General features: G+C 43.4%; 1 protein-coding gene across 3 annotated transcripts in view; it reads left to right on the forward strand.

The window, feature by feature from the left end:
• Nucleotides 1–2,188: 2,188 nt before the first annotated feature.
• MBOAT2 (membrane bound glycerophospholipid O-acyltransferase 2) overlaps nucleotides 2,189–21,650 on the forward strand; it is a 96,178-nt gene continuing 76,716 nt past the window's right edge. The window contains exons 1-2 of one of the 3 annotated variants that reach the window (XM_081068809.1): nucleotides 2,203–2,389; nucleotides 20,287–20,363. Coding sequence is in view for 1 of the 3 variants with exons in the window: in XM_081068808.1 (XP_080924934.1) it covers nucleotides 2,315–2,389 (75 nt within the window). In the remaining 2 variants the exon portion in view is untranslated. Of the gene's footprint in view, nucleotides 2,390–2,717; nucleotides 2,844–20,286; nucleotides 20,364–21,650 lie in introns of those variants that run through there. The other 2 variants (XM_081068808.1, XM_081068810.1) reach the window with 2 other exon arrangements.

Genomic DNA, 21,650 nt, shown 5'->3' on the forward strand with positions numbered 1-21,650 from the left:
TACACATGAGAAAACTGAGGCTTAGAAAAGTTAAGTAACTCGCCGAAAATCTTGCAGTGAATAAAAGGCAGACAGCTGAAAACCTACCCATCTGCTTTAAAATCTAAGCTATTATTAATACTACACTATATTTTACCTATAGCTTTATGGCTCTGACACAGCTAAATTTTCCAGATGGCTAAAATCCTGCCCATTATAGGTATTAATTTCATATAATCACTCCAAACAGAGAATTACGTTCTGTCATGTCCCAGGAAAAAAAGTTTAAGGAAACTCCTTGTTCTACACCTGAGATTGTATCTTTATGCTACTTTAGGTTGTAATGTGCTCCCAACACCCACCTTTTAAGTTTTTAAAATGGTATTCCACATTTTCCTTCAGTCTGTATGCTCAGCTACTTGTATAACTTTCTCTACATTTCCCCAAAACGGAAAAAAGGGGGGAAAAAGACATCATTTTCTAAAATTCTATTAATGGAGAGGTCCAGATTATTGGGACAATGTGCTTCCATTAGTTGCCCATTGGATAGGTTTGCTCTCTATCAATCACAGCTCCCCTTGGAACCCTACCCCAGGGAGAACGAAGGTCCTGGCTTGTTGATTTTTTCCTGCTATCCTTTACCCAGTGAGGGTTGAGAATCTACCAGACTAGGATTACGTTAACTAAACAATCAAAGAATGCTAGGCAGGAAGGGATTGAACTGACAAATTCAACGGCCTCCTTTTCAGAGAGACCACTGAGCTACAGAGATGTGATTCATGGAAGGTCAGGTATTCATATTTGTGCTCTCATCATCCAAGACCCTACAGTAGTAATCGAATAGACTGGACGCCTGATAGCTGAGGAGAATTTCTGGACAGGGTTTTAGTGTGAGGAAAAAGAAGGCCTGGTGTCTAAGAGTTAAACTGAAGGTAGATTACTTGGATAACAATCCTTTCTCGGCTATTTACAAGCTGTGCACCTTTGGGCAAGTTACTGAACTTCTCTGTGACTCAATTTCTTTGATAGATTGAGGGTGGTCATATACCTATCTTGCATGGCTGTTGGGATGATTATGTGCTAATAATATACCTTTAAAGCAGCGTTTAAATCATTAACCATTAGCTATTTCTACCCAAAATTTCAGACTGTTAAATGCTTGAATTTTGAGTTCTGATAGTCTCCTTCAGCATTCCTCCTCTCACGGAGTCTTCTAAACAAAAGTTGACACTTGCATGTTCAAGGAACTCACATGGTTTACTTTGGTTGTGTTTGGGCAAGTTGATTAGATAGACGCGTAACACACCAGCCACCACGTGGATTGAACGTATGTGGAAACAGCCCACACCTGAAGGGTCTGGGGATGAAGGCGATTTGGGGACGAAGAGAGGCTTAGCAACCGCGTTCCTTTCTGAGAAGGGCGGACCCCTCCTGCCCGGAGCTTGGCCACCAAAGAGCTTACTGGAGCACACCGCAGGCACAGGTGAGGACTGTCTCCTTCCTCGGGGTTGGCCAAACCCCAGCAGAGCCCCTCACGCCTGGGGGGCCCGGAGAGGCTTGAGGGTAACTGAAATTTCACAGTAATACTTAAGACCATGGAAGTTCTTATCTAGGCCACTGTTTTGGTTTGTGGCCCTCCTCCCAGCCTAGGCTCCGTCCCCAACTTCTCCTAGCGCTGGCTGGACGGCGCCCCTCGCGCCGTCCCTTTGTCTGGTGGACACCCCGTGCCCCCTCGTTGTCCACCGTCCCCCCTAGAGAGAGGCGGGCTGGCTGCGGACCCTCGGGGAGGAGGAACAAGGAGGCGACATGGGGAGGCCCTCCACGCCCTCACCGGGTAGTAGAACCCGCAGGCATCCCTCGCGTGGCCGCCCGGCCGCCCCACTCTCCCTCGGCCCGGGCCTGCCATGGGGGCGGAGCACGGCGCGGCCGGCGCCCTCTGATTGGCTGCGGTTGTCGGGGCGCCGCGCCGCGATTGGGCCGCGGGGCTGTCTGGCGCGAGGGCGCGCGAGGTGGGGAGGGGGCGGCTGGAAGCTGCTGGAAGTCAAGGGGAGGGGCGGGCGCGCGGCCGGTCTAGGGCGCGGGCGCGGGGGCGCGGGGGCGCGGGCGCGGCCGGGGGCGGTCGGGGACGCGGGGGCGCGGGGGCGCGGGCGCGGGGGGAGGGCCCAGCCGGTCACCGCCCCCGGCCCCGCCCCGGCTCCGCCCCGCGCTGCCCCGACCGCGGGCGGCCAGGGGGCAGGCGCGCCGGCTGCATCCCCATCCTCGGCGTCGCCGGGCACGGCAGGCGGGAGAGCGGCGCGAGCGGCCGGGGCGCGGCAGGCGGAGTGCCAGGCCGGCCATGGCCACCACCAGCACCACGGGCTCCACCCTGCTGCAGCCCCTCAGCACCGCCGTGCAGCTGCCCATCGACCAGGTACCCGCGGCGGCCCTGCTGGCGGCGCGGCCGGGTGCCATCCGCCCGGGACCCCGGACCTGTGGCGCGGACTGGGGCGGGGGCCGGCCCCTGAAGGGAGGGGGCGACCCGCCTGGTATTGTCCGCCGGCCGCCTGGCACTGGGCGCCCCTCCCCGGCGTGCCCACCCAGCCTCCACCCCGGCCCTTGCCCGTGCAGCCCGGGGGCGGGGGGGCTCCGGGCACCGACGTGCGCGCGTGCATGCTTGGCCCTGCTCCCTGCCTGCCCCCGCGGCGCCCGACCCGGGGCGTGCGTACGGCGGGCGATCGGCGACCCGGAGTCCAGAAGTCGCTTGCAGTGCGTGTGGGCACGGGTGCAGACGGTGCAGAAAGGCTGTGCTGTGGGGAAGCCCCGCTGTCTGTGCCCTGCGCGAGCGGCGCCCAGTGCCGACGGGGAGGCAGGATGGATGCGCCTAGGTGGGGAGTGCGCCCGACGCGACGTGTGTGGTGTGGAGGACCCGCTGCGGGGTCGGCGACCTGCGTGCGCTTTGGGGCAGTTTGAACCGAAGTGCGGCTAGTGTAAGAGAGAGGCAACAGTTTGGTGGAAGGCAGAGGTTATGGAGAAAAGTCAAAGTGACTTAACAATCCAAGGATTTCTAGCGGAGAAAGTCGCAACCTTGTCGCCAGAAGAAGCCACTGTATCCCTCCTCCCACCCCTCCAAAAAGCTTCTGACACTGTAGAGTGGAGGGTGGCATTTAAATAAGACCAACTGACTTTGTGTGAAAGGCCTAAGGATTACTGTGAAATAAACAATATTGGGATGCGTAAAGCAGCTCTGTGATTACTCAGAAAAGAAAGTTTGGAAGTATTTTGTCAGAGGGACGTTTGGGGAAGTTGTTGACGGGGCTAAGTAATTGCTCTAGCTCCAAGCTAAGGTAATGAACTGACAATTTTGCTGAAAGTTATTTCAGGTGATTTTGTTATGGAAGCGTTTGCACTTTGCAAGGACCCTGGTTCATTGTCCTCTTGAATGTGTAGCTGTCATTGATGTCCTCGGGGATTTGATTTGTAATAGAGGATTCCTCTGTGTCCAGACTACGTTTCGTAGCAGCAAGATGGGAACGACTCCTGTGCCTAGCATTATGACATTAACCGTTTCGTGCTCTACTGTTTTAAAAACAATTGAGTATGTCCAATGAGTGTAAAACATTCTACCTTCTGTTCAAAACTGAATTCCTTACTTACATGTCAGTCATAACTTTTGGTTCATATAATAGTAAAATACCTCTTCCCCCACACATCTTGAACAAGGCATAATGTGTATCATGCTAACAGATTAAAGTACCAGTAGTGAAATTAATTGTGCACTATAAGAAAGTGGTCGACTCTTATTATTAATACACTAATCAGAACTTGTGGAGGAATCTCACTTTTCTGAACTGAAGTACAGTCTATGCCCTTTTGGTGTATTATGTATTACACTCCTGACTTAAGTGGGTTGCTGCCACAGTATCAGCAAATGCAGGGTAGGTATCTGTTTAAAAATTTTTTTGCTGATGAGGAGCAAGGTTTATTTTAGGGAGACAGGTATATTCATATCCACCCTCCCTCCCTCCTTCCTTTCCTTCTTCTGTGTGTCTCTCCCTTCCATGATGAAATATTTTCTTTACTGTGCTAAAACCTTTTAATTTATATAAAGCTTATCTTTTAAAAGTGATTTAATATTAATGAACTCATTTAAACATCTCAGTAATCCAGAGCAAGCTCTCCTCTGTCCGGAAATAAGCAGGGGAGTGCAGAGAACACAGCAGGACTTACAATTGAACTTTACTTCTTTATTATCTACAATCTTGATTTGGTACTTTGGACATCTTCAATTTGTAGAGCTAGGTATATAGTATTTTGAATTGTTTTCTCTAAGTAGGTCTTAAGAATATTGGATTAATATCAACAAAAGCCTTAACTTTTTACATAGTGATACTAAATTGTTTCTTTGAAGCACTGAAGAGTTGACTTTTTTGTTGACAAAGCTCTTGGAATACCTAAAAACTCTTATTGTAAAATGGGATGAATAAATAGTCATTTAACCATTATTTTAAAATTGAGCAAAATAGAAAATAATTTCTGTAACATTTAAATAATTGAGTCCAAGTTGAGAGAAAGCTTAAGAATTGGTTGTAATCAAGTAGTGTGTTTCAACAGGAAAAAAACAAATCAGGAAATGCAAAGTGTAAAAATATAACTTGTTAGTATGTTAATTGGGTATGTACTAATTAACAGTGTTTCGAAAATTGAGGAAATTAATAAAAGTAGTTGTTTGATGTCAGAGGGACAGAGGGACCATAGGGCCAGAAAAATAGTTTAACTTTTTTACTAGAATTTCTGAAATGATAGAAATTGTTAGTATGTATAAACATGTATGTTGCAGGTAAGGTAGGAGAGAAAGGAGGAAATAAATGTTTTGCAATAAGACCAGGCAAGGAAAAGGAGAAAAGATCTTTCCTTAGACTCCTGGATGTTTAATCTTCCCTGAGAATTCCAGAGTGACCTTGAGGCCAACATAGTTTTTGTTCAGTAGGCCTTAAATTTAAATACAAATATAAAATCTAGTATCTAGTAAGGGTCAGCTTTAAGATAGGTGGTATCTAGCATCTGTTACCTGTTTTCCATTTCTAGGCCTTGCATTCCAGGTGACTTTATTTCTAGGGTGGTTATCATTAAAAGGATATATGGAGGGTGGGTTTTGAAGAATAATTGGGCTAAAGGAAAGCTGTGTCAAAGAAAAGGGCCAAATGTGCTATGGAGAAGATATCAGACATTGAATGTCATCATGTTCTTTATTAGTTGCTGATGTGAATTTTCAAAAGACCCCAAAGTGAGAAGTACCAAACAGAAAGAATAAATACATGTCCCAGATCAACCTGTTTTTTAGTTTAACCTCAACATATTTGTTCTATTGCATTTGATTTACCTAGGTCTCTGAGTTACCAGACTGAGGTTGCCCTGCAGTGCTCTTCTTTCTCTCTCCCTTCCTCCCTCCCTCTCTCTCTTCCCTTTTATTTTTTTTTGGCGGGGGAGCGGTGGTGGAAAGATATGATTTATTAGCTCTTCTCCTATTGCTAAGCCAGCAACGCAGATACTCCAGATGAGGACCATGCAGGAGATACCAGGTGTTCTTCATTCAGGAGAATGGTATTGAAGCACCCACCACCTGGCATCTCCAAGTGTGCAGGAAGGATGGCCTTTTTTTTTTTTAAATTGAGGTATAATTGATAATGTAGCATTGTATTAGTTTCAGGTGTACAACATGATTCGTTATTTGTATATGTTGTGACATGATTACCACAATAAGTCTAGTTAACATTCATTAACATCCCTAAAGAAACATGCTTTCCTTTTTAACCATTTTGTTTCCTTATTGCCCATGGTGCTGTGATTACTGTGGAAATAATATCCCTAGTAAATATCCCTAGTGATGTGACATCCAGGATGACACACTTGGCAGATGGCCAGTTAGGGAAGAGACTGGTCTCACTGAGCAGTCCTATTTTGGGACATGGGCATTGATTTGCAGATGACATGCTGAGCTTTTTGGGCAAGGAGAGGGCCAAGAAGCAGACTCATATTTCAAAAGGTTTGGAGGAGGGAGAAGAAAATCGGAGGGGGAGGGAGGACGAACTATTGTATGTTTTTGGTCCTACAAAGTCAGTAATAATTATAATGGGTAACACCTTACAGTTTACAGATTTCTTTCACTTGCATTATATTATTTCATTGAATCCTCACACCTTATGAAGTCAGAAAAAATTTCAGGCCTGAAGTATTTGGCTTCAGGAATATATATACCGTGTTTCCCCGAAAATAAGACCTAACCAGAAAATAAGCCCTAGCATGATTTTTCAGAATGGTATCCCCTGATCATAAACCCTAATGTGTCTTTTGGAGCAAACCTTAATATAAGACCCGGTCTTATTTTCGGGGAAACATTTTATATATATATATATATATATATATATATATATATATATATATATATATATTTGACCTTGACTAAAACATCAATTTTAATTTATAATCTTAATATGTAGCAAATAATTTTGGTAGGTCATTGTTTTAGATCTGGGTTGCCAATATATTTTTGAAGGAGAAGGTGGCAGGAAACAACTTCGCAAACACCGAAGTGCCGGTTGTAATGGCCAGGATAAGAAAAATCACATGTACCTGTAAGAGAGAAAGAAGGCTTATATATATAAAAAAAAAATCCTGTTTCCTTTTTGATCAGTGTGTTGATTGACCTTTTCTGTATCTTCTCCCCACCCCCACCCCCCATGCTAGGAGTATGTAGACAACCAATGAAATGAAGTACTATATTAGGGAAAAGAGTAGTTTAAAACATTAACTTCTTTTTTTTTTTTAAACATTAACTTCTGTAATCTCCCCCAGTTGTGTGCTATGATGAACCCCATTTTATAGATGAAGAAATAAGTGAAGTTCTCAGTATTGAGCCCTTTTAAGAATTTGACTTTTAGAAGGTGAATGGCAACAAAATAAGCCAATCAAGGATTCATTTTAGTTTAAAATTGTCATTTGAATGCTGTAGGTTTGGGACGTAAGTGTTTAACTCATTTGTCTCTTCTGTCTACTTCTGCACCCATGACGAGCATCCGTCTTCATCAGCAGAACCCTGAAATTCTGAGGCAATCTGTTGTGGACGATTCCTGTTAATAAGGAAGGCTTGTGAGCCTGGGAATCTTGAATCTGTGTTTTGGGGCCTGTCAGTTAACTAATTTTAGACATGTCACTTTACATAAGTGAGTTTTCTCCTGTGCAAAATGTGTGTTGTGCTTGGTTTTAAAATGTCATGATTCTTTGTTTCATTAACTGAAGAAACTGCCTCCAAATCTTTTCGGACTAAGTTGGAGGGAATATAAGTGAAAATTTAGGGGAGGAAAATGGGCTAATAAATTTTAAAGAAGTTTTCAACAGTAAGAGTTAAAACTGCCTCTCTTTAACTGGAAGCAGCTAAGCAAAATACCGCATTCCTTGAAAATGGTAACTAATGTCGGTTTCCCCATACAATATTACCTTTCCTTTATCAGTAGGAAGTAGTCATGTGGGGGTGTCCTGGAAACTCCATGCTTGGGTTTGGAAGCAGACTCTGCCAGCCTTGTGCCCTTTGGCAAGTGACTGCATTTTTCTTTCAGCCCCAGTTTCTTCATCTGTGCAATAAAGATAATAAACAGCACCTACTTGTAGATTATTGTACAGATTAAAACACATAATCTGTGTAAAGTGCCTGGCTCCTAGTACATGTTTGATACACAGTTCTTTCCTCTTTACAAATTATGAAACATTTGGCATTTATTTTATATTTTTCTTTTGTGAAGTTAACATCTGTTCACATGTATTCTATTTTTTGATTTTTAGGGCTTCCTTTTTAGGAAAAGAGATATGAGGCTCAGGTTTGGTCATCTGCCCACACAGTGATTAAACAGGATTAAAATCCAGTTTTGAATTTGGAGTCAAAAGTGGTTTTTCTGCTTCCTTACTGCTTCAAGAGTTCTTTGTCCCCTTGCTTTAAAAATGCTTCCTAGGTTATTACTGCCTCAGTAGGTACAAATAACCCTGGTCTCTGTTTATTGTGGTCCACCAGGGCTGACTTTCCAGGGAAATAATCAAAACAAGTCACACAGAACTTCTGCCTGCAGTCGGTTTAACAGGTGGGATTCTACAGTGAGAGAATTTGGCAAGATTTCTTTAAAATAAAACAAGCCATAAACGCGGCCCTCAGAAGAGTGATCATATGATGATTTTATGAATGACAAGGGCGAAGCCTCAAGTCACGCTTGGTAAATATGTAGGATGTGGAAAAGGGGGAAGGATAGCTCATTTGAAAAGATAGAATCAGGATTTGGGAGGTCTGCACAGGCATCAATGGTGTGCTCTTCCTCCTTTGTTTATCAGAATCCCAACCTTTCTTCCAAGTCCACATCCTGTGCACCTTGCATATAGAGCTTTTCCTGAATGCCATCTAATGTGAACGCTTTCTAACTGGAACAACAAAAGCATGTTGGATTTGGCGTTTGTATTCTGCTGAATGTTATATGTATCAGTCAGGGTTCTGGTGGAGACGGATTGAACGAGGTAACCAAGGAGACTTTAAGAACCATTTAGTACCAAGCTATGGGCAGGTTTTAGGGAAATCAGCAAGGAATAGTACAGTCTCCCAGTGCCAGCTGTGCTAGGCCTGGAGGGACGGGGAAGGCAGGGCAGAGCCCCCAGGGGGAGCTGAATCCCAAGGGGGAGCTGTAGGAGCTGCCTGCCAAGGGGGCCGTGGCCTCCAGTGAGGGATCAGCCTGCTGAACTTGAGGAAGGGGGATGAGGGGTGATGGCTCTCCTCCTCCCTCCCATCCTCCATCTCCTGCTGGTACCTCCTTCAGAGGGCTAGTGGATGCTTTGGGGGCCCAGCGTACAGTGGAGAGTGCACCTGGAGGGCATTTAAATGCCACCCAGAAGGTTGTGATTACTAATACGTACTTTATAGTATTACTCATTCCTCTACCTGATGAATACAAGCAAAAAATCTTCTGTCAGGCCCTTTTGTGCACTTCCTCATTCTATCTCACACATTTTGAAAGAATAGTTGATTCTCGCTTTTTCTATTTTCCCAATTCCTGTTCACTTTTATAACCATTGTAATCAGGCTTCTGCCTCTAACACTAATAGCCAAATCCAAGGAATAACTTTGAGAAATGCAATGCTAATCAGTTACTTCCTTGCTAAAAATTCTTCCCAGCTTCTGTGTTGCCTGTTGTAATGCTTTTTAAAGGGTGGCTCTGAGACCACTTGTATCAGAAATCACTTGAGATGGTTGTTAAAAATACATATTCTCGGTCTCTACTCAGACCTGAATGAGGGCCTGGAACCTGCATTTTTGACCAGGCCCATTCTTACCCCTCATTCTCCTCCACTATCAGAGGTAGAAAGCTACATGGCCACATTTTTTAAGACTCTCCATATTATTAAAACATTATAAAAATGTCATGTATTTTCTAAATGTGTGCATTTAAGCAATTAACATGTAACCTCAAAATATAATGCAGTATAATTGTGCTATTGACAATATAATCACAAGATTTGGGAAACATAAAATTCGTAGTGCACTCTAGGTGGTATGGCCGTGAAATGGGACACGTTTTTAGTACCAGTGATGTGCATGTATCCTTCCAATCCTGTCATCGTATCTCTAGTGACTGTATGTATAACCTCGTGTGTGGAAAAGGTCGAAAGTCTAAATTTGGGGTCCTTCCTGAAGGTGAGGCGTGCCTTGTGCCCCCTGATTCTACTGCTTGCTTACCTTTGAGCACCGCTGGCCTAAAGGAGAGGCTCAGAACCTCCAAAGGATGGCTGCCAGCTCCTTTTGTGTCATTCTGCACCCCCCCCCCCTTTTGGCCACCTCTCACCCACTCACTCTCTCCTGACAGCAGCAAGCGCCGAGAGCCAGGCCGTACAAACAGAAGAGCCGGGCGGGAACTGAGATCAGGGTCTGCTGCTGTGAAGTGTCTGCGTGCTCACTTACTTCAAGTCCCCTCAGAACGTTGTCCTATCTTTCAGCTCCATGCCTTTGATGACGCAGTGTCCTCTGCCTGAAATACCCCACCCTTGTTTTTGGCCCAGCAAACCCGTACTTGGCTAAACCCTGTCCGTCCTTGATAAAACTTTTGAAAGTCTGTCCCGGCCTTGCAGTCATTGACTGTCTGCTTTAGAGCCTGTGTTGTGTGTATCTAAGATGCGCACATGCTCCAAGTCAGTGTGGCTTCTGCCTCAGGCTGTGGGCATCCCAGCTGCGGCCCCCTCCACGGCTGCCTCTCAGACCCTTGCGGCACTTCTGTGACGACTGGCGTTGTGGAGGACACTGAGAGGAGACGACAGGCCGCTCGTCCGAGCCGATCCCTCTCCTTAGCTCTGGACTCTGCAGTGCCTCTCTCCGCATCTGCAAAACCAAAGCCCATATCACCCAGATCTGGCTTTCTTAGGAAGGAGCTAATGGGCACATTTGGGGGGGGGGTCTCTGCCTCTTCCACTGGCTACTTGTCAAATGTGAGCGTCCTTCCAACTCTAGGAGGTGACCGTGGGGTAAGCCCCTTTGGTTTCCGGCTGATTTGGCCACCGGTTGATTAGGGCCCTGCCACTCCCATTTCCACCTGCTCCCTTTTCCACCTGCAGCACCTGTTTTGGCTTCCTTTACAGGTGTCCCGCCAAGCCATGGGTCCCTCATTCTTAGCACCATGCTTGGCGTAGAGTGTGTGGAGTGAGTGGGACTCGCGTCACGGAGGGCAGATTGCCCCGACTTCCGCTGGCCACTTCCTGGCTGTGTAGTCATAGCTCTGACAGAGCTTTGTAAGCTTCCCTCCCTGGTCTGTGCAATGGGGCGGTGGTGGGCGCTGCCTCCTAGCCTGTGGCAGGCATTAGGAGGTCGGCAGGGACAGGCAAAGCACAGGGACAGCTCGGTCCACCTGGCTGTTGCTGACGACTCAGGTGCTTTTCCAGGGCTTGTGGAGGACAGAGGTTTGTGCAAGACTTAAGCCCATCCTTCAGGTTCTCCAGTCTATTAATGCATTTGCAGTGATCCATTTTGCAAGTATTTGTGTACGCCAGACCGAGTGCTAAATGCGGGGTACAAAGAAGAAAGTTTAACACCTTGAGTTTCAGACTTTCTCAGAATAGGAGGAGTTGGCCAGGTGGCCAGAGAGTGACGTGCAGCTCCTGAACGGGTGTAAATGGAGTTCTGCTCAGGGCCGTCAGGGGTGTTTCTCCTGGGAACACTTGACTTGTTCACTATCTTTCATTGGTACTCACACCCCCTGGGCCACAAGGCAGTGGTGACCCGTCCCTGGACAAGGCACTGCCTTGTCTCTGCAGCTCAGCTGGCTGAGCTCCCCAAATCGGGCTCCTGTCACTTTGCCATGGGTCTCCTCCAGCTGGTCACTGTGCTCTGCCTTCCGAGGTAAGGTCCCGTGTGTGAGGCCCACTACAGGGCAGCACCGCAGGTCTCCTTAGTCAGAAGGAAGCTGCACACACCTTTCTGGCTGACGCATTCTCTTCAAGAGGTCACTTAAAAGGAGACATGCAAAGCATTGATGTTTTGGGGAGAAACGTGACTGATTATTCAAAAGGAAATGAAGATAACTATAAGACGGACCAGTATTCTCAGCTGGACGATTACAGTGTCGGGTGATAAGGGGTGATTGGAAAATCAATGCTTTTCAAGAGATTCAGAAAAAGGTAGGTTTCAGCAAAGGGCTGCTATGTCCTGCCCTCTCCCCTCTTGGGGAGGCTCTCCAAACGGGCTCCTTTGGGACGTCCCCCCAGTTCTCCAATCAGCCAATCCAGGGGAAGCGTGGCTTTTGGTCCTCAGCAGATGTCACCCACCGATCCTTTGTGGGTGGCCAGTGTCTTACTATGTGAGGAAACCAGGGACCCCCAGCTCCCCAGCTGCCATCCAGACAGACCTCACGTCCAGAAAGGACCAGACCTCTGGCTGGCTTCACTTGTTCCTCTCAAGGCATTGAACAAAAGTGTAAAATACTTGCTGTTTTCATTCATAATCCCATAGAACTTTTCTAGTTTTTAGAGGTTTTCTATGCCAAACTGGGTATTTGTGGAAGGTCAGAGTTATAAGTTACATATAATTTTAGATAGATTTAAATTACTCAGTTACATGTATGTTAAAATAGCTCTCTTGCTTATAGAAACAAAAATTATGAATCCTTTCACTTTCTTTTTGAAAATAAGTTACAGGTCGAACTACATCACGAGAAAGACATTCAAGTGATACTTATCTTGTTAAAATGGAATGGAGAGTGGGGGCTCTGCCTTTTGCAAAACCACCACCCTGTTTCCCTGAAAATAAGATGGAGCTGGACCATCAGCTCTAATGCATCTTTTGGAGCAAAAATTAATATCAGATCCAGTTAGATGTATTGTATTATATTATATTGCCGGTCTTAAAATAAGACTGGTTCTTTTATTTTTGCTCCAAAAGATGCATTCGAACTGATGGCCCAGCTACATCTTACTTTTGGGGAAACACGGTAGTTTTAAAACCACTCATCTCCTGGATGCTCAATAAATAGCGATTGAATTGAATGCATCTAATTTAACACATCTAATTTCAATTCCAAAGATAAATGTAAAGACCAGCAGTGAAGTTCTAGAAGTTCATTGTATGGAAGGAGAATGGCCTGAGACCAGCATTAAATTTTATGAGTAAACTCTGGGAGTTTTGTTCATTGTAAGGTGTTGTTCAGCTGACCAGGTCATGGGGCTAGGTGAAGTAGTTAAAGCCAACATAAAATTCCAAATTCAAATGTCTCGAGGGCACAGGCAAGGGACGGAAATGCAGAGGTATAAATGCAGAGGCAGCGGTTGCCAAGGTTGGGTGGCCTGACCATCTGGAAAGCCCAGGCCCATTGAGAAGGAAAGTCACCACTCACTTTTGCCAAAGTTACCAAAGCTGATTTTTCAAGGGCAGCTGGAATTCTGGCTTTTTTGTGAAAATATGATTTTTGAAGTTTTGGGGTCTTTTCTTGAGCCCAGACAGCACAGTGAGGTCAGAGTTAGCTAATTGGCTGTCCGGAAGTCGGCAGCCGTTTCTGTTCCAGTTGGTGGTGGTCAGTGCAGCCTGAAGTGTGTGTGCTGTCCTGCCCTGAGCCGTCAAAGGAGCACGGACATCCAGCGTGTAGCCCTGGCAGAGCAGCGAGGACGGCAGAAGGCTTGCAAACCATGTCAAACGATAGTTGAAGATGTAATTCTTGTACTTCATCAGCTTAGTCATTTCATTCTTAAATTGGCCAATAGAAGTTTAAATTTTATCTTACTAGTTCTTGTCAGTCAGGCTAGGTCACGTCTTGGAATAATCTTGAAAGTTAATACCCCATTAAAGTGAGAAGGTTGGAATTTCACACTACTGTCCTTTTTTTCCTTTTCCAGGTCCAGTATTACAAATATTAATCGGTCTCAGTTGTCAAGGCTATTTTATGGGGTGTGACATTAGAGAATAATAAGTCTAACTAGTAGGGAATAAGGTAATACTTGGAAAGGTCTTGATTGCCTTATAAGCCCCTTTCAACCTTTCAGTTCTTTTAGAGTGTATATTGAATTTTGGCCAGATACTTCATCTCGTGATAAGTGTTCAGGCTTTGGAGTGTATGTTTAATCTACAGGGTAGTTCACTGTGAGTTTTAGCGTGCCTATTCTAATACGAAGACAGGCACAGCTGTTCATGTTAGCTATACACCAAAAATAGAAGTGACGAAGCGTTTTGGTGTGTGAGTAGAGCCTAGAAGGTGAAGGTAGTGGGCAGGGTGGAGGTACCCTCAGCTGGTACTTAGTATCTTTGGTGACAGTTAAGGTTAAGGGGTCCTGACTCTAAGATTATAATCCTGCTATAGTCGTGGCCCCTGTACATGTCCTGTAGCATGAGACTAGTTGTGTCCTCTCCTCCTGTCCTTGGAAAATATTTTTAAAGCCACATAATAAAGGAAAGTCTTGGTAAATTTGGCGTCACCTCATTGAACTTCAGACTTCCATTAGCTTTGAGAGGAAATTCTGACAAACTGATCAAAATCGAACAGTAGAGTTTTCGGTATTGTCGATCTGTGTGCTTGTTAGAAGCTTCAATATGGATTGGAAGGACTCATTCTAAAGAGCGAGGTTTTTTATTAAAGGTATAAGAAATACAAATTAATGCAGAAATATGCCGTTCCAAGAAGGTTTTTGGCATAGGCTTAGAGTTTTACCACATAGGACTAGAACATAATTTATAAAATAGTTTGTCAGAAATATGATATTTGGCAGGAAATACTTGTAGATTAAACAGAAATCCTGCTTGGAATATTAAAGATAAAAGGATGTTGGGACCACTTCATCAAAGATAAAGTAGATTGGAAAAATGCCAGAAGGCTGGTCTTGAATGGTTTTTCTTTTTGTGTTGATGGTCTCGAAAGCAGGAACGTCTAGAAAATAATGAAGATATTAAACTACTTTTTTTGTCCCCTGACTCCAGATTTGGTAAATGTATGATGTTGAAGTTCTAGTTCCTGTCAAACGAAGGAGAAAGGCAGCAGAGGTCAGATGTGCTGGCCGCGTTGGTGCCGTGGGTTAGCACGTCGGTCTATGGACACTACAGCGTGCTGCAGGGCGAGGTACACCCGAGGAGAGCCACACGCGTGTTACTGTACGTTGTGTGTCGGGGAGGATGGACTGTGATCAAAGTCAAGATCCCTCTCTCAAACTGGGAAGCAATTAGCTTAGGGAGTGGTACTATGCAAGACAAACCTTTGACAGTTGACATCGTTCTGAGAATTGTTGTAGAATTGGAAAGTTTTAGTCATAGAGAATGTTGGTACTTTTGTAGCATTTTTAAACAGAAAAGGTGATGTGTTACTGGTGTCACTTTGTTGTTAGTAGTAAAGGTAGAAAGGGATAAGTAGACACCACTGTCTATTGCGCATGTGGTAGCGGCCAGGGAGACATGCAGCGCGTAGTAAGAGCTGGTTCTGGCTCTGGAGCTTCTGGTCCAGTGGGAAGAGAAAGACTGACACATACTGACAGCATGTAAATGAATTTCAGGAGAGACAGGAGTTGGAATTAGCTCAGACGGGGCTGCTGCAACAGAGTCCCAGCGATGTCATTGACTTAGATGTAACAGAAGTTTATTTTTCTCACATGATAGTTTTGATGTAAATGGTCCAGAGTGCTGGGTAGTCCTGCTTCACCGGTCATAGGGAGACCTGTGTTCCTTCCAACACACTGTTCTGCTAGCAGAACAATAGGGTGGGGCCTTACCACCACCCTGGCTGGGGCTGGTTTGCTTCGGGCAGTGGTCCTGAAGCTTGAGGTTGTATGAGAATGCCCTGTGGCATTTGTTAAAACACAGCACTATTACATTGTTTTGTACACGTGGAACTAGTAAGAAAACAAAAACAAACAAACAAACGAAAAACACAGCTCACTGGCCCTGTGAGCGGTAGGGCTGGATGGGGACAGATAATATGTAAGTGTAACTGGTTCAGAGGTGACGTTACTGCTGCTGGTCTGGTGACCGTACTTTTCATATTTGGAGAATGTGGAGACTTCTAGTCATCCAGCAGACAGGAAGGGGAAAGGACCCCTGTGGTCACAGTTGTTGGCTAGAAGTGCCACATACATATCACTTCGACTCACATTCCTTTTGTGCTTTTGCTAGAGCTTTGTCACATGGCTGCCAGTCACAGCAAGGAGGTGGGTGGAGGTAGCTAGTAAATGTCTGCTATCTGGGGCTGTGCCCAGCTCCAGTTCTGTTATGGTGGGAGAGCAGGGCAGGCTCCACCATAGTCTGGAATCATCTAGGGAAAAGCAGCTATAACTGCTTTTTCTTGTGAAATTGGTTTTTTCTTGTGAAATTGAGATTGGGGTTGGATTGGTCAGGGCAAGGTAACGTTTGAGCCAAATCTTGAAGGATAAATTTTCCTGGTGACTCAGCAAAAGTGCAACTTCTAGTTGAGGAAACAGTGTTTGCAAAGGAAAGCAGGGGCAGGCTCATTCCTTCGGTGAACATTGATCGGTGGCAGGCTTTGTGCGAGGCCTGTGCGGCAGAGAATCGAGGGCAGGTGGGCAGGGTCTGATGATGTAGCTGATGAAAAAGCAGATGTGTTTCATACATGAAGATTCTGGTGGCTAAGACTGTGGGTTCAGGACTCGGCCTAGGCTGAATTGTGGTTCCGCCATTTGGCATCACTTGTAAGCTGTGGGTCACTTGAGCCTGGCTTTACCTGTATCACGAAGCCTAGTGCATGGAGTAAGCATTCTATAAATGCTAGTGTTCACTGTCATCGCATCTTGGTGTGAGCTGTTCTTGTGAAATCTCTGGGAAATCTGGCGATGGTCACTTGGCTTCTCCTTGAACACTTCTGTGATGGAGAGTAGGGCAGCCAGTTCCACACTTTGGGGCTTACAAACGTTCTGGAATAATCCAGAAGTGGTCTGCATAAGCCCCTTCTCCATGACCACCTCTTAGTTCATTGGGTACCTTCCACTCTTTCTCCATGCAATTCAGTAAATTAGGCATCAGTCCCCCTAAATCTTCTAATATGGAATTCCTGGGTTTGTGTGTTAATGTTTCAGCTCTTTTGGGATGGATGGCCCCACACCTGAAGTTCAGTGTCTGAGTCTTGTCCTCTTCGGAGTATTGCAGTGTTGGGTGTACTTGCTGGAAGATTTATTGCTTTTTGCCTTTATAATTTACTCATATGTGCTAAAAATAAAAAAGTGTTGATTTAGTGATACGTATGCTCTCATAAATAATGCAGTTCAGACAATGATAGAAACCACCAGGTGTGCCCCAAATACTGTTTCTTTGGACTCAGTGGACTCATTGTACTCAGCTGGCTGATGGTGTGAAAAAAACAGCTTAACTGAAGAACATGGATGGGACACTGGAAATGTATAATCTAAGATTGTCTTTAAATAAGGTACATCAGATCACATTTGTGGTCAAATGTCTAATGGCTTGGTGTTTAAATCAATGTTGAGTTAAAGCTGAGTATTATCCAGGCAAATCTCAAAATTTTATCGTGTGGGGCAGCTGGATGGCTCAGTTGGTTAGAGCACAGTGCTCATAACACCAAGGTCGCTGGTTTGATTCCCACATGGGACAGTGAGCTGTGCCCTTCACAACTAGATTGAAAACAACGACTTGACTTGGATCTGATGGGTCCTGGAAAAACACACTATTCCCAAATATTCCCCAATAAAAATAAACAAAAAATTTTGTCGGCAACTCCTGAAACAATAGAAATTCTCTTCTTAAGATATTCTTATGAAGACTTTTGTTCAGGTTTTTTTAAAAAATTAAAGTTTATTGGGGTGACAATGTTCAGGTTTAATTAGTGAGAACAAAACATGTTTTGGATACCCCAGATGTCTTTAACACTTTCCTTTTTTCTTCATGTTCCTTGTATATTTTTATTATGTATGTGTGATTCATAATGGATATTGTGTCTGAGTTTAATGGTTTTTTTCTTGTGAAATTGAGATAGCAGAGCTAATTATTCTGCTTTTAGTTCATTTGCACAAGATGTGTAGGATTCCCAAGTAGAGCCTTTTCATTACAAAAGGTAATTTTTATGACTTAAATGGAACTAAATAACTAAAAATTGAATACAGTTCTTAAAGATTATTTTGTTTTATGTTAGCACATCAAACAATTTTGTAAGTAATAGAATTATAAAATAATCTAATCTCTTTTTAACTTTAAAAAAAAAACTTATAAACATTTGGCTCCAAGGACATAATGTTCTTCCTAAAGGTGTCATATAAACGAACCCTTTCTCAATACTTACATTAACTCATCTCTTTTCCTATTTATAGTTTTCATACTCATGAGTTTTAATGTCATTTTACTCTTGTAACAGCAAACATGTGTTTATATTTTAACTGATAAATATATAAATCACATAAGGTGATTTCATTCCAAGTTAAATGTAGAATTTATGTATAATCGAAAGTTAATACTCATATAGGAACAATAAATATGAATGACAGGCATTTTTTGTATTGGCTATTGGTGTTATTTTGCTGATCAAAAATGACAATAGATTAGGCTATCTCAAGTGATCCTTGATTTCCACAAATTCAAGGATGCTGGAAATGACCAGGAAATAGGCATTAGGCTTTTTGGCTTTTACAAAACAAAGCAAAGTATTGGATTTGGACTGAAAAACAGGGTGAATGAAACCAAACTTCAATTCATCTGCAACTTGAAAAGTGGGTAAAATCAGGTATTTCACAATTTTTTTTTTTTTGGTCTTAGGAGCTGATTCTTCTTTTATAACTTAGAAGTATGTTTGACATTTGTGCATTTATAATATCATTTGTACTTTCACTAATGTATTGTGTACCCTAATAGGGAACTGAGTTTAGTTTGTGTATTCTCTGATTTAAAAAGTATCACATATCCATTGTATATAATACAAAAAATATAAAAAAAGTATTTTTGTATATAATACAAAAAAGTATATTTTTGTATATAATACAAAAAATACAAAAAATGTAAAGATGAAAATTTAAAAATCACCCATTATCCTTCAACCCAGAGACAACTTTTGCTAACTTTGTGTGTTTAAACAAAATTGGGCTCATACCAAATATAAAATCTTTATAACCTTTTGTTTTTGAGTAACATTTTGAGAGTCATTTCCAATTCTGTTAAATTGCTTTTCAAAACCTACATAATGGTCCATCATTTGGGTGTATCATTGTTTAATTATTCCTTGGTTGTGTATAGTATTTTTTTCTGTCATGATTTCATGAAACTTATTAGGAGATAAATTTCCTAATGTGTGTATTTGGTGCATATACCTGTTTATTTCAAGTTTCTTGAGTCTGAAACAATATGCAGAATCACTGGTTTTTGAACAACTATTAGAACTTGTCCTTTTCTCTTAAATCATTGCAGTTGTTTATTTTCTCCTTTAATATTTGTAATTATCCTTTCACTTCTATTTCTTCATACTTACACCCTTTAGAAGTTAAGTTACCTTGTCTTGTTCTTCTTACCTGAATGTTTGTACACAGGAAGGCTACCAGTACTCCCCAGCATGGGGGAGTGTCAGCTCACATTCAGAGGATGTGCTTTCCCTACTCCTAGTATCTTTACCATCTGGCTGGAAGGATTGGGACTGTGCCTTCTCAGGTGGCAGGTGGCCTCCTTTACCCCTTGTGTCTGGTGTGGCCGAGGGAGGGGGCCTTCTGCACACTGTTTTTGTAAGTGTTGGTTTACTAGGTTGTTTCCCCCACTAGACCTAGCTCTTCGATACAGGAACTAGATTTTCCTCATCTCTCCCATGGCTGGTGCCCACCTCTGCAGGCATTTGTCCAATGTTTGCATTGCATACAAGTTTATCATGATAATATTTCTAAACTTTAGAAAAATGATACTAAATTCATTTTAAGCCTCCAGACCATTTCAAAGTCTACCAGCAGGTTTTTTGTTTGTTTGTTTTTTTAAAAAACAAATGAGTTACTTAAAAGCACTTGTAGAATTTCACTGTTATGCTTCACCTATTTCTGTATATGCTTATAGGTTCTCATTCCACATTTAGTGTTGAGAGAAGTAGACCTAACATGAGGAGGGACCACACCGCCTGTGGGCTGGATGGCATTGTAAGGGATTCTAGAGTCTGCCTCTGGCACATCCCGTTGGTGCTGTCTGCCTGCCTTATGTGCAAAGGGCACCCTAAGCCACTTCTAATGAGGTGTTGTGGTTCATTGAGCAGACATTGCAGTTTGTTCTTTGTCCTTCGTTTAGCAAGCCCTCCTTTATGTTTCTGAGAATAAGAGAGAAACCTCCACTCTTCCTTGATTACTGTAGATGAAGAAGAAACAAAAAACTGCCATATTGCTTTAGGAAATATATTGGAAAGTGAAGGTAGACATTTAGTGCAAATTATTTGCCATATCCTAGCTCAGAGCCCTCTGGAGAATCCTCTTTTCACCTAAATAGAGTCCCAAGCACTGTCACGATGGCCCTGCCAACCTCTCTAACTTCACTTCCTACAGCTTTTTCTCTTTGCTTTCATCTACAGTAGCCTTCTCACACTTCCTTGACTGTTGTAGGCACATTTCCACCTCACGGACTTTGCGCTTGGCATTCCTGCTCCCTGGATAGCTGTGTGGTTCACTCCCTCGCTTGACGTGGCTTTCTGCTCAAGGCCTTCTAAAGGAGGCCTTCTCTGATCTGCCCATCCCAAACTGGAATTTCCTGTCATGTACTCTTTTTGTCTGTCTGATTTTTAAAAACGTTAACCTTACATTATGTTTTACATTTGACATTGTATACTCATATGTTTACTGTCTGTTTCTCTCACTAAAATGCAGTCTCCATGAGAGCAAGGACTCTTGTTTTTCTCACTGACGTATGCCTCATTCCTGGAACGGTGCCTGGCACGTAGCAGGTACTCAATAAGTATGTGTCTATTGTGTTAATGAACCATGAACCTGATGGTTATGTGTATTTTTTAGGGTTCATTTCTTAAAACAGCAAATGATAGAGCAAATGACCTGTTTTAGCATTGACTTCTATTTCCGTTTTGGAATTTCAACTTAAGATTCATATCATATCAGTTTGGGAGCTTATTTTTCTTTTGTTGGGAGGCAGTGGTTTTAAATGGTGATAGTGCTGCTTTTTTGGTAGGAAACCTAGAACTACTCACTCGATCTTTCTAAGCTGCAGAAGCCTCAGTTCCCTCATATGTAAAATAGAGACAGTGGTAATGTTGGAATGTTAGGGTTCTAGTACTTAATAGCCTTCTCTTGCCAGATTCACTAGACCTGGCTGAGAGAGAGACAAGAGTTAGATCGTTGCCAGCATTACTGATAGAAGCTGGATGGGAACACATGCCTTAAAATGTGCTGCCCCGTGGAGTTCCTAAGTATTTTACCCTGAGATAATTTAACTCACCCAACACAGGCAGAGCTGGGCATCTGCAGGTTTCCCCAGAAGAAACACAGCCTCTCCAGCAACTTCCCACATAGAGGAGCGGGCTGTAGGCTGGCAGGTCTAAAGGAAGCCCAGAAGGTTTGGTGAGGTTGCTCTTCTGATGGGGAGGCAGGGGAGGGCAGGAGTATTACACCAGAAAAAACACGAGGCCAAGGACGGTACCCCTAACAAATAGGACCCCTTGTGTTAAGGACTTTTTTTTATAAGATAGTTTCTCTGGAAAGACTTAGAACGTGGTAAATGCTCAATAACTATTAATCATTATTATCATTATAACACGTGTGTATATCATTACTTATAGCAGTTATACTGGACTATAATAGTTTCTTTTCCCCCCCTACCTACGAGTCTAGATTGTAAGCTCTTGGGGAAAGTAACTATTCATTATCTCTTAATTCTCCAATGCTAAACTAAGGTAGTGTTGACTTAGAGAAGTCATTGAATAGATATTTGAGAAGAATGTCATAGTAGAAAGGACGTGGGTTTTGGAGTCAGAAAAAAGGAATCTGCTATAATTTTTTTTTTTTAGGTCAAGGAGGAGATATGAAAAAGTAAACACCAAGAAAGGAAAATATATATATTTATGGTTTTTCTGCTTCATCAGGGAACCTAGCTAAACAAAATAACACACACCCTCAATATTTCACTTTATATAGGCTTTACTGTGTTTCTTTTCTCATCATTAATAGGTAGTGGTAAAGAAGTTAGGCTCCTGCAGAGTGATGGATAACTTATAAATGTT

This window comes from Rhinolophus hipposideros (genome assembly GCF_964194185.1).
Source record: "Rhinolophus hipposideros genome assembly, chromosome: 12".
Lineage (NCBI taxonomy): Eukaryota > Metazoa > Chordata > Mammalia > Chiroptera > Rhinolophidae > Rhinolophus > Rhinolophus hipposideros.